Here is a 14,022-nt window from a genome sequence, read left to right on the forward strand (position 1 = left end):
TATATATATATATATATATATATATATATATATATATATATAATCTCCTAGAAATCAATTTTAAAAAGGCAGGCAACCCATTCAAAAATAGACAAAAGATTTGAAAATAGGTATCACAAAAAAACGTATCACAAAAAAACATTTAAAATGTTCCTCAACATCATTAATCACCAGAGAAATGAAAATTAAAACCACAATGAGATACTCTTTATCCACAAGTATGACTAAAATTAAAAAGGCTGACAATACAAGCTATTCCAAGACTAGAGAGCACCTACGACTCTCCTATATTGCTGGTAGGAGAGTAAATTGCTATGAGCAATGAAAAAGTGAAAACTACAGATACATGCTGCAACATGGATGTATATGTCGTGTAAAAGAAGTCATACACAAAAAGGGTATACAACAAAGTTACCATTTGGTTAATTTATAAAATAACTTATAATTTAAAGCCTGCCTGGAGAAGCAGGATTTTCAGAGCTATTTTCAGTAACAGTTTTGAACTTCCACAACACTACATCCAAGTATATGGAATGACTGTAAAATGGATGCCTTCATTTCATGAGTCCTACTCCTATTTCTCGACTATCATAGGACCAACAGAAATGCAGTCGTGCCTCTCAAGCAACAGCTTTTTGCCTCTAGCAATTTTCTCAAAGTCCAAACACACCCTGCAATCAGTTCAAATGCATTAATAGGTAGGCAGGAGTTACATTTATCGGCTTACAGTGGAGAAAATAATGGTTTTTAAATATAACAAACATGAGACCCTTGAAATGAAACAGGCAGTGAGATCAGGGTACCTAATGCACTGGCGCTGGGCACCACACATGAACCACCAGGACTGTGCAGGGCTCCGGGCGGCTGAAGACGGTGGCTGGGCCAGGCAGCCTAATGCCCACCGCATTTGTTTCAGCTAATCGAGTATTATGTGCACTCAATGGCCAAAATCTGAAAATCACTTTACCACTTCTGACATCAAGGCGCAGAGATTAAATATGTTTTTATTTGACACAAATTGAGTGATAACATCTAAATTACACACTGGAAAGCTGTGCAATTATCCCTCAAAACAGACGAGAGTTTAATTAAAAGCAGATGGAGAAACATCAGGATGTCAAGATAAATACCAAGGTGAACATATACCTTGATATGGGGACTAAAATATCTGACTACACAATATGGGGTTCTAATTCGACAATTTTTGTTAGTAGTCATGCCAAAAGGAATTAAAAAATAGTGCCCAATTGTTGAGAGGTTATGTTTGGGGAGGGGATTAAGGGCAAATATACACATTTTGATACATATTTCAATATCTGAATTTGGAAGAACATGCATTGCCTTTACACTTTAAAAACAAGTAAAATCAGATCAGTGATCAACCATGGTAAAGATAAACAAACGTGCATGACAATAACAAATTATGTGAACTGGTTTCACAGAGATCAAAATAAAATTCTAGTATTTTCTGACTTAGGTAATAAATATTAAGTTCAAAAATAGTAAAAGGGAATGAGATAAGCAAATGATGAAATGTGGACATTTTTCATTCAAGAACAGGGAAGCTCTTTGGACTAAAAAAGCCAAATCTTCATCTATAAAACTTTTATAGTAATTTTAATGGTAGTTAGCTTTTAAAAGCCACACAACACTATGAACCAAAAACAATGATAGAAAAAAAAAAAAAACCTCAAAAAGAAAAAAGCAATGATACAAAAAAGGACATCAGATTACATTGGGGAAAAGGTATTTTTAAATACAGTACATTTCCACAGAAAAAATTTACAAAGGGAGACTTTAATTCAATTTTTCTAATAAAAGTTTTTTCTCTTTATTAAAACATAAAACATCTTCTTGAACCTTTATATGTAAAACTTATCAAACTGGCAATTCCCTTAGGAACAGGTTAAACCAGATGAAATATGTAAAGCAATTTACATATAAGATTAAAAGGCTAACTTTGGTATTACTGCATAGGTTTAGTATTATTGCATAGGTTCCAAATTTATTACAAAACTACACTAACTTTTTAATTTGATTCGCAGTTGCCTCATCCTATATGCCATCTGGTGGAAGCACCACCTTGTGGCAAAAGAGTTCCTGAATTACAGAAGTCAAGGCTGGTTACCCAGAGACCAGAACACTTGAGCTTCAGACACTAGTGATATTCTCTTTCCTGACCTGTATAGAGATGCCATGAGTGCTCGCTTTATAATTATTTGTTAAACCACATGACTTTTCTGATATCGTATTTTGCAATTTTAAAAATTTAGGAAAAAAATGTTTTATATAAACCTGAATTAAGTCGTATGCCTAAATGCTTGAATTTTCTAAGCACCTTATACTTCCTAGAGTTACAATACATCCATGACCTTGTAAATGCACTATATTTTTATGATAGGAAACAAAACAAGAGCTATATTCTGTGGTAAATGGATTTTTTCCCTCAGAATGTTTTCATCGCTGCTCTCTCAGCCTCCAAGAGCAACTGCAAGTGATCTGAAATCTGGAATCACCTCTACACGGTAACATGTCTGAAACAGTCCAAAAATGACTAGATTGTGCTGCACTAATACAGGAATATCAAGGATATATGGCATAATTAACTATGCAATAATATTCAATCAAAAAGGGTTTTCTTTCATGTTTTATTTACCGTATCTCTAGGAAGTGACACACACACTAACCAGTTACAAAATGACCTGAATTAATTGAAAGGAATTTCACCTAACTGCTGCGGAATCACTTTTCCTAGGTGCTGACGGTATCACATTTAGAACCTCTTTCATGCTGTAGAGCAATTTTTAGAAAGGCAGAAAGCCGCCTTCTTTTTGATCAGGAATCCATCAGGATCCTTTAGGGCCACCTCCTTCACTAGGACCCTCACCTGTCAGGGGGTACACTGAGTCACCCAAAGGCTGCCCCCCAAACTGGCTTCCACTCCACCATGGAAAGCAGTGCTCACTCCTGATTTCATCTCCGCTTCATTCAAACACTGGGAATATGAAAGATGTGGGCAGATGTACCTGAGAATATTTTATAGGATGGTGCCTTCCCCTGAGTTAATGCTATCTGCTAAAATAATCATTATGCTCAAGTTAGGTATAGAAAATATTTTTAAAGAAACTCAGGATGTTATATCACAATTGTGGACTTAGGCCATTTCATAGGGCTATAATATAAAAGTGGCCTATGCAAATGTTCTTTTATAACTTGACACATTCCAGGTATGACTATGACAATAATCATGAATACTGCACAGTCAATTGTTTGTTTCTACATATAAAGAAGTATTAGGCTGTTGTACTGCCAAGATCTACAACTCTGACAGGCAGGGGCCTTCAAATATTCCTTCCTCATAGGTAAAAAGAAGGAATGCTCTCAGGGGTCTTTTAACAAAGTCTTACAATGGAGAATTATTTAACTGAAATCTAAACAGGTCAAATTCTTATGTCCCCCTGAATTCAAGTAAGAAAATATAAACTTAACATGAGCTGCTTCATTAAGATTTCTGGAACTGTCCATGCCTAACGTTAAGATAAAACATTAACTAGAAATCTTGGCATTGTTATTCCACAGAAGTTATATTTCAATATTTTAATGCAATAGGACCGTAAGGTTAAACTGACCACTCTTTCTAATAAAGTTCTTCAATATCGCTAAAAAAAATACATTCCTTTTCCTCCTAGAAATAGATAAGAGAGATACAGAAAGAAAACCATAATAATGGAGAGTAATGGAGAAGATTACTCTCACTCAATGGGAACATAATCTTTTAACTGAAATGAAAAACTCAATAATTCTGACAGTCTATTCAATTTTTTAATACTAGATTATATATAATTATTCAAAGGATAAGGTACATCTTAACCATTCAAAGTCTCCATGGCTAATACTATCACAAGCATTAGAAAGAGAACACACACTCAGCAACAACAGCGAACTTAGACCCAGTTTCCCATACATTGTTTGACCTTCAGGAAATCAAGAATCTCCAGGAATTATTAAAATTATAAAGAGGTTAAATTTTATAGGCTCCTTTTCTCAACTCTGGCTAAATGTAACCACATTAAAATACTGACACAGTCTTTGATTGTGAAGCAGAAATGCGTAATGGTATATTTATTTTAATCCTTGTTCAAGAATAATATTTAAGCAAAGCTCTGACTAAGGCATACACTAATATATGCCAGGAAAATAACAGCCTAAATTTTATACAGCATCTCCAGGTAGAGTTAACAATCAAGATTAAGAAATAAGGAAAGCCAATGCTATTTTACATGTTCTTGAGCTGGGAAGTCTCAAGTAATGGAGTCATGTTCAGGAAATGATACTGACAGAAATTCTTATACATTAGTTTCTGTATTAAGACAGTCTCTTTCAAATTCTTCAGTTAACAATAATACTTTAAGAATCTTCAACTGCAAACTCTTAGCTTGTAACATTTTGACTTTTCCTGAATCTCGAAAACTTCACAGTGCCATTAATTATCTTCTGTTTCTTCTTAAAGAACTAGTGTTCATAAAAGGATCATCATCATCGTCCTAAAATGACATACAAATGTTATTTTAGTAATTGTTCCACACTTCACGAAGATAAAACAGAAGTTCTATGGTCAAAACAATACCCCAAACAAAGAGTAATGTTCCCCTTTCACATGAGGTAGACTTTCATTTTTCTATTTCCTTATAAATATGGATAGTTTGTCAATTTATGTTTTCTCTTCTTCCCTTATTAGTAGCTATTTCACTGTCGAAATAAATTTAAATTTTTAGCAAGCATTCAGAGTAAAAGCTTATCCTGATATATGTGTGTATATATACCTACAATATTGACCATATATATTTCTCTCAACTATTAACCTTAGTAAAGGCATCGGCAAGCCAGAAAAACAAATACTCTTCATGTCATTTCTATTTGGTTTTTGAACAGGCTTTTTTCATTTACATTTTACTACTGGAGTATCTGATGTTCTAAAAACTCACAGCCAAAAAAATAATGAAGCCGGATGACCTTACTCAAATAGCTGTCATTCTTATTTCTCATCACTCATTTAGTGCTAGAAATAAATTGCTGCTCTCAGACTGATGCAAGAAGAAAACCTAGCAAAGTAATCTTTCAAATATTTTTTGGAAAAAGAAATAGATGGAATATTTCAGTTTCAGAGTTCCCATGCTGCTGGGCTATCGATTATATGCATCGTAAAAGAAGACAGGAATATCAGAAATTAACTAAGAATTTAATTAAAGAGAATGAAAAATAATGAGCCTCAGATAAGCCCAACTTATACAATTTGATAAGGATAACATTAAGTTGATTCTTTTGTATTCTACAACTAAATATTCAGAAGAAAAAGCAAATTTGTAAATTTTTGATTTATGTTTCTTTTAAGACATTAATAAAAAGGAATAATTACTTGGTGTTAGGCTTCACTGGTGGTATTAACATATTCAAATGTTAGCTAAATTAGCTATCTCTGATGAGAAATGGATGCCTTGAGAAATAAAAATTCACTTTCATTTATTGATTCATTTTCTGTGACTATTGAAGGCAGAACTTGTTAATAAAACAGATATAAATTCAAATTGAAGTTTGGTAGAATATTGTTAATAGTTCTTCTTTGCAGCAAACATAAACTATATAGATTTTAAATTCTAACACATAACCAACCACAGGAACGTTCAGATGCTTTGACATGAACGAGCAGTCAACCACCTCTCACTTTCCTCCTGGAGGCAACATGATAGTATTTAACTGGTAGACTGAGCTCGTGCTGTCATTCTCTACAGCCTGAGTTCTGGTGAGTCTTCTCCTCAAGCTGTTTCAAAACCACAATAGGGATACAGAGAACATGACAGCAGCAGTTGAAGCTCAAAATAAAATGCTTAAGTCACATACAGAGGTGAAACTGGAGGACATCATACTCAGTCAGATAAGCCAGTCACAAAAAAATACTGCATGATGCCACATTCATAGAGACAGAAAGCAGAATGCTGGTTGCCCGGGGCTGGAGGGGAAGGGGGAAGGAGAAAGGGGGAGTTGTTGTTCAATGGGCAGAGATGTTCAGTTTGGGAGGATGAAAAACTTCTGGAGCGCTGTTGCACAACAATGTGAATGTACTTCACACTAGTGAACTGTACATTTGAAAATGGTTAAGGTGGTAAAGCTTATGTTCAGTGTTTTTACTGCAATTAAATTGTTTAAGAATAAAAATAAATAAATAAAAGGGGTGACAGCTTAAGAGAAACACCTTCCAACAATTCAACAAAAACTAGCAAGGGCCACTCAAATGGCAACCATGGAAGAAAAAGGCCTTTTCAGTTAAGTTAAAGACTTTATAGTTTTCTGGTGCAGTTCAGGACACAGTCTTAAACTGGAGTTTCTTCCATATATCCCGCCATATGGCATTTCAGTCAAAATCTGAACATCTCATGACAAGCAAATCATCACCATGAAACATCTTACATATGAAATGTGTGAAGCATATAGTGAGTCCTTATATATTTTAAAAATCTGCAGGCCTTTTCCATCTGAGGTAGTTACACTGATGAGCACTCAAATAGATACTGCTTATTGACTCAACATTAACTATAGTGCAAAGGAAGGTAATCATTGACACCATGTTTAAAAATAATTTCTAGGGGCGGCTGGATAGCTCAGTTGGGAAGAGCACAAGCTCTGAACAACAGGGCTGCCGGTTCGATTCCCACATGGACCAGTAAGCTGCGCCCTATACAGCTTTAAAAAAAAAAAAGGAAGTAACTTAACAAAAAATAATTTCCAGCAACTAGCTTAGCAGTCCCTATTTAAATTTTATAAGCAGTTAAAAATTAAGATTTAACAATAGTACTTTATTACCTCATCTGATTCAAAATTGACCCCTTTAGCTATGTGGCTCTGGGACATGCTTTTGCTTGATGATGATGTGTTCGACCACCTGAAGCAAAAACAAGGAAAAAACAAAGAAAATTAACCACAGAATTCAGCAAAGGTACCTTTCATTCTAGTAGTAGCTATGAATAAAAATAACTATTGGGTCGTCGGAAAAGTCATGACACATGTTTGCGACAGATGGCACTAGTTCATTTTTGGAAGTACTAGAGTCATTCGCATCTATGTTATTGCTGTGTCATTTGACAGATGACAGTTCTAGCTTCATTCTAAAAAAAATTGAGCGATTTGGATGAGTTTTGGAGATTTTGCAAGAAGTTAAAGATGGAAGACCAAACTGCATTTTTGCCATATTTTATTGCTTTACTTCCATAAAGGGAAGAATGCACGTCAAGCTTGTGAAAAGTTGCATAAAGTTTATGGTGACAATGCTCTACAAGAACATCAGTGCCAACAATGGTTCACAAAATTCCGTGCTGGTGATTTTGATCTCAGCGATGCTCCTCGGTCAGGGAGGCCCACCGAGGTCGATGACAAAATAAAGGCATTGAATGAGTCAAACCCACGTTACACGACACGAGAGATTGCAGAAACATTGACCATCCATAATTCAAGCATTCACGACCACCTGAAGAAGCTGGGATACGTAAGCAAGCTCGATAACTGGGTTCCGCATGAACTCAAAGAACTTCATTTGACGGCGCGTATAAACATCTGCAATACGCTCATTAAATATGAGGAAAACAATCCTTTTTTGAAGCGACTGATAACTGGTGATGAAAAGTGGACTGTTGACAACAATGTGGTGTGCAAGCGGTCTTGGTCCCGACATGATGATTCGCCTCAAACAACATCGAAAGCAGACATTCATCAGAGGAAGGTTATGCTCTCAGTGTGGTGGGATTTTAAAGGTGTCGTGTTTTTTGAGCTCCTACCAAGGAACCAAACAATCAGTTCAAATGTTTACTGTCGGCAACTGGACAGTTTGAACGAATCCATCATCCAGAAATGTTCAGAGCTTGTTAATTGTAAAGGAGTTGTGTTCCATCGCGACAACGCAAGACCACACACAAGTTTGATCACCCATCAAAAATTATTGGAGCTTGAATGGATGTGTTGCCACACCCACCATACTCACCTGACGTTGCGCCGTCAGACTTCATATGTGCTAACTACCGCAATTATCCTCAACTATCTATCACAAATACACAAATGAACCTGGATCTGTGCCCATCTTGGTAATTTTCATTCCTACAAAGGCCAACACTGGTTTCAGCAATTCTATACTCTGATTTTTCTCATGTCTTTCTCGTTGCCTTTTCTGCTTTACCTAAGCTCTAAAGGTTGAAACCCCAGGATCAGAACATTAGCCCTCTTTTCTTTCCACAGCTCTTTCAAGGTGATCAATCCATTCCAATGGCTTTCAGTTATATGTTATTGAGATGTAAAATTATGTAGCAGTCAAATCTCTTAACTGAACTCTGGACTCATATATACAATCACCTAAAACTTCCCTTCATGTAAACTTCATAGGCATCTCAAACATTCCACTAATAAAGCAGAACTTTTGATAATCTGCCTATCAACCCCCTACAAAAATCTGTTTCTCTTCTTTTATGTCTTTCTATATGTATGGTACTCTCTAAGTGCTCAAGCAGGAAATGTGAAAATCAACTATGATCCCTCATTCTCCCTCACTCCAAATATTGAATCCATCCCCGACTTCTGTCACATCTACCTGAAAATATATCTTGACACTGTCTATTCTCTCCGTTTCCGCTGCTTCCACTCTGGTGCAAGCCTCCATCATCTTTCTTACTTGCCTACCTACCTGTCTTTCAGGTCAGCCCATTCCACTCCTGTCCTGCACCACAGGGATCCTTATAAATGTATATCAGATGGTGCCACTACTCTTCTCAAAATCCTTCCCTGGCTTCCCCTGTATTTATAACAAAGTCCAAATTCCTTACCCTGCTCACCTCTTCTTGCTTCATGATGTCCTCCTGCCTTTCCTTTTCTGTTTTCATCTATTTTCATCTCTAACCACCTCCTTTCCCACCATGCTTTAGTCACTGGCTCCTAAATTGCAGTAAGCTTATTTCTTGTTCAAGGGACTTTGCACGTGCTTTTCCCTGATTTTTGCAAGGCCAAGTCTGTCTTAGTAAAATTTCAGCTGAAATGTAACCTCCTCAGGGGCCTTCTCTGATCACCCTTTCAAAGCAGGTGTCAGGGGCCTGTGACATTGGTCTTTGTCGCTGCACCCTGATGATTTCCTTCAAGCATTCTGACCCATCTGTTGATCATCAGCTCAAATGTTACCCACCTTCCTTGTAAAACTTTCAATAATCTATCCTACAAAGGCATTGGCACTTCCCTTAGATTTCACTACATTTGAATACAATATTTACCTTGGTGGATTATTAGTGCTTTGATTAGAATACCACTAAAGTGTAAATTCCTGGGAGGAAGGAGACATTTCTTTCATATTTCTATCCCCAGCACCTAGCATAATGTTTAACTGAATAAAAAAAGTGGGTGTGGACCTATATTTACCAATTTTTCCAATATAGAACTTTAATTCACATAAAGAATATATTCTCAATGAGGTCAATATCACACCTATGGAATGAAAAATGGGGGGTGGGTGGGTGAAAAATCTTAGATATTATGACAGTTTTTGGACCTCCCAAGCTTGATCCTATCCAATAAAATTTCATTCTCTAACATTTAAGTTCTACATTAAATTTGTCATTTTAATTAATTTAAATCAAAATTAATTTTTATCCTTAGGTAATGAAAAGAGGTTAAGATAATGAAAAAAAGTTTGAGAAACACTGAGATAGAGCTTTTCCCTCATTCTCCCCCTTATTTCTGTAACTCCTGCTCATGTCATTAATCTCGGCTATCATTTGCCACCCCACTAATCCAAATAATGCCTATTTTTAAAATCTCAGGTAAACTTCACTCCTGGGTTAAAAGCATTTTCTCCTATGAGCCCACACTTCTTGCCTGTAAAGCACTCACACCTAGTCTGTATCACAAAATTTCACACATAATTATGTACTGATTCAATGTCCCTTAATGGATTGAAATGTGCTCCTCTCTTTTCTACAATTTATGTTGCCTGAAGGCAGTAATCATATTAAGACATTTATTATGCCCCCCCATCAGACCTAATATAATGCTCACACAGAAAATAAGTATTAACAAAAAGCTGTCGATCATTTTCTTAAGAAAAAATTTTCATTAACTGAGCTTTAGTTTAAGCAGTATTCACCTAAATTTTAACACACAAAAGAAAATGATTAATAGTAAATTAAGTCAAGATTTACAGTAATAGACAAAAACCAAAAAGGATAGAAAAAGCACGTAAGTACTTTGCAGAGAAATTACTAAGGCAGAGAAAGTTAACATGATCCTCTTTTTAATGTTTAGCAATAGCACCCTGTATAATCTAGTATATAAAAATATGATAAACAGAAGCTGAAATCAAGTATTAGCAAAACATAAAACTATTTTGTTAATTGGAGAGAACACAGTACTCCATCAAGAAATCACTGTGTAATAAAGACAAAAGAAAATGAATTACAGGTTATTTAAATTTTCAGTGAAAATACTTGTAGTTAAAGCTACATCGAATCTATGAAATAGTCCTTGGTCTACTTTTCACTTCTCTACATATTTGACTAGTTGACAATAAATCTGTTAAACATCTATGGCATAGAAATATGTGTAAGTAGAATTCAGGATAATTTTTAATTTTCTCAGATGTTTCTTTTTGCAGGAAGTCCCCGCACCTACCTTTGATCTGTTTTTGAAGTGGTAGGAGAAATGTCATCTTCCACATCTGACTCATCCACCTCAATCACCTAAGGCGGAAAAAAAAAAGGAGCAAATAGTTTTTGTAGCAATAGAACATTTACAGAAAAATGAATTAGATAACTGAACCTCAGAATTTTTTTTTTTAATATTAAAAAAAAGTAAAAAGTGGAGGCAGAAACCATGCAAGCAACAACTATTAAAACCAAAGCTCAGCTTGGCATCCCTCCAATGTCACCACTCCTCATTCACACATAGTATTCTACACAACATGTGTGACCTCACTTCTCTCCTGGCCACCATTGCAGACTGGGTACCTAAAGGAACATGCAATTGGATGGGAGAGTGACTCACATAGGGCTATATGCAGATAAGAGCCCTGTGGTTTTCTTGGATTCTAATGAGTAGTTAGATCATCAGTGTTCCATCTCCAATTTTAAATAAGGTGTAAGATTGTGTTGCAAGTGCTGGGTTCTATTTTTGTTACATTCATGGCTGTTAAATACCATTTGTTGGTTTTAAACCCCAGTATAGATATTTGTGATTCTTGATTCTAACATCAAAAACACTACTTATCCCTTTACATTTTGTGTTATCTTGACACTTAATACACACCTTTGCTAAGTCTTCATTTAACTGATAAAGTCAAGGATAAAATACTGAAAAAACAGCACCTGAGCCCTCTCTGCCTAGGTTGGCACTGAACTATTTATTAATCAAAAGTCATTAAGTGCAGTTGTACAAGCAGCTATGAACCTAGCCAATGTTCCCAAATTTTGTCCATAAAACAATCAAAAGATTATCTGTCGTATGTGCCCTTGACGGAATCAAATGCATTCGACATTCCCCTTATCTACCACTATGTAAGCTCAATTAAAAAAAAAGAAAAAAATTTACTTTGTCATGATCTGTTCTTTTTGAATTTATGTTCTTGCCTGATGACAGAAAAATCTAGAAGGGAAGCTACCGAGCAAACATGATGATAATTTTGTTTTCAGAAATGACGATCTTGAAGCATTAGCAGGCAATTAGTTGATTAGAAACAACGAAATGGAGCTCAGGATAAACATTAGCATGGGTATACCCTCATATAAGTGAATAATAGGAAGAAGAGAACAAAAGATTAAATTAAGAGAGACAAAAGAACAAGATTAGAATCAGAACAGAAAAGAAGTTCTCTCGAAGAAGGGGTGGTAAATTGTGTTACATACTTGAGACATCAAGAAGAATGAATTTGAGAAAAGGCTGCTAGGGCATTATGATATACAACGATTCTCAACTAGGGGTGATTTTTAACCCCCAGGCCCATCCAAGAAACATTCGGAAATGTCTGGAGACATTTTTGATTGTCAGAACTAGGGTGGGACTACTGGTATCTAGTTGGTAGAGGCCAAGAGGTTGCTGAACATCCTACAATGCACAGGACAGTCCCTCGCAACAAAGGCTTATGTGGTCTAAAATGTAACAGGGCTGCTGCTAAGAAACCTTCATATAGAGGGAGGAGGCTTGGGAGTAAGACACATGGGTTCTGAAAGTGAGGTTAACAGGACAGTCAAGTCCATATGGGACCCTTTGTGGAATCCAGGGGAAGAGCAGAAGGCCTGTGTTATAGCTAGAGCTGAACACAGATGTACTTAAAACTCCAACCTTGTAGTTCTTGATACAGCTTCAGCCATTAAGATACAAGCCAGGGTATTACGGGAATATACACAACAAAAGGAAGCCAGGCATAAAATAAAACCTCTGTATGTACTGAACTCCCATCTTCAATGTTAGCATTAAATGCATGGGCCCTTTTGGTTCAACACTGTTATCCTTAAAAATATTACCAAGTCCATACATTTATGGATTTCTAATCATGTGATCCTTATTTTAAAAAGAGAAAGAAAAAAATCCTAGAAGCCCTATCTAGATATTAGTGAAGTTCTCTCCAGCTATAATGTTCTACACTTTTTCTTCCTCTATTTAATTTTAGATCAAAGAATAGACAAATCATAATGCAGATAACATAAATTATTAAAACACAACTATAAAGCTTTTTTTCTTACCTCTGAATAATTCTTAGTAGCAACATTTTGGGAGGGCTGCTGTCTTGTAGATTTAAAGGCTATAATGAAAGATGAAATATCCGTTATGTTGTTCTTAAAATAACTTAGAAAATTTGCACATTTCTTTAGCTGAAGATTTTCAAAGTCATATCCACAAAAGCCCATCATGACTAATTATAAAACCATTTACATTTTTTTAAATCTGAAGGGAGATGCAATTATATGTTCAAATAAACCAATGCCTAGCTGCCAGTTTCATATGATTTCTTGGCTTATTCAGATACAGTAACAAACCGTGTTCATAAATATACCTACACTAAAAATATTTTATAGAAAAATACCTGAAGGATAAAATCTGATAACCTAATGGACTGAACTCCAAATATATTGAAGGTAGTCTTCCTTCTCTTTTAGTTGGCAATACTCTTCCCTGTGGCTACGTTAAGAGCTATATGGTTCCAATAAGAGCTTTCCTTTTTCTTTCTTTTTTTTTTTTAGCTGAGCCATCCTGCCACCTGTTGGCAGCTCAGCAGCAGCTCAGCTCGGGCCAGGAATTGAACCGGCGACCCTGTTGCTCAGAGCTCGCACTCTTGAGCGAGCTCTTAACCAGCTTAGCCACTCGGCCTGTCCCCCAATAAGAACTATCTTATTCTCCCCTATTTTCTTAACCACATTCAGTACCTAATAGTCTAGAGGCAAATTCTAAAAAACACCATACCTTTTATTCCATCGTAAAACTCTCTTTTGAACCCTCACTTTTAAAATTTTATAAACATGATTAGAAACATGAAGTTTAGTTAACCATTTATTTTTCCTGAGCCCAAAAAACTGTGGAATTGCGATTTTGTTTATATTGGGTTGTCAGAAAAGTCATGATGCATGTTTGCGACAGATGGCACTAGTTCATTTTTGGAAGTATTAGAGTCATTCGCATCTATGTTATTGCTATGTCATTTGACAGATGACAGTTCTAGCTTCATTCTAAAAATTAATTGATTGATTTGATCGAATTTTGGAGATTTTACAGTAAGTTGAAGATGGAAGACCAAACTGTGCATTTTTGCCATATTTTACTGTTTTACTTCCATAAAGGGAAGAACGCGCGTCAAGCTTGTGAAAAGTTGCATAAAGTTTATGGTGACAATGCTCTACAAGAACATCAGTGCCAACAATGGTTCACAAAATTCCGTGCTGGTGATTTTGATCTCAGCGATGCTCCTCGGTCAGGGAGGCCCACCGAGGTCGATGACAACAAAATAAAGGC

The 14,022-nt window shown here is 35.9% G+C and overlaps 1 protein-coding gene across 1 annotated transcript in view; it reads right to left on the reverse strand.

Annotated features, from left to right (window-relative positions):
• Nucleotides 1-205: 205 nt before the first annotated feature.
• MRE11 (MRE11 double strand break repair nuclease) overlaps nucleotides 206-14,022 on the reverse strand; it is a 63,371-nt gene continuing 49,554 nt past the window's right edge. The window contains exons 17-20 of the mRNA XM_019657171.1: nucleotides 12,759-12,817; nucleotides 10,693-10,760; nucleotides 6,859-6,937; nucleotides 206-4,544 (exon numbers count right to left, since the gene is read on the reverse strand). Of these exons, the coding sequence (XP_019512716.1) occupies nucleotides 4,488-4,544; nucleotides 6,859-6,937; nucleotides 10,693-10,760; nucleotides 12,759-12,817 (263 nt within the window). The 3' untranslated portion in view covers nucleotides 206-4,487. The remainder of the gene's footprint in view (nucleotides 4,545-6,858; nucleotides 6,938-10,692; nucleotides 10,761-12,758; nucleotides 12,818-14,022) is intronic.

This window comes from Hipposideros armiger, unplaced genomic scaffold, assembly GCF_001890085.2.
Source record: "Hipposideros armiger isolate ML-2016 unplaced genomic scaffold, ASM189008v1 scaffold_274, whole genome shotgun sequence".
Lineage (NCBI taxonomy): Eukaryota > Metazoa > Chordata > Mammalia > Chiroptera > Hipposideridae > Hipposideros > Hipposideros armiger.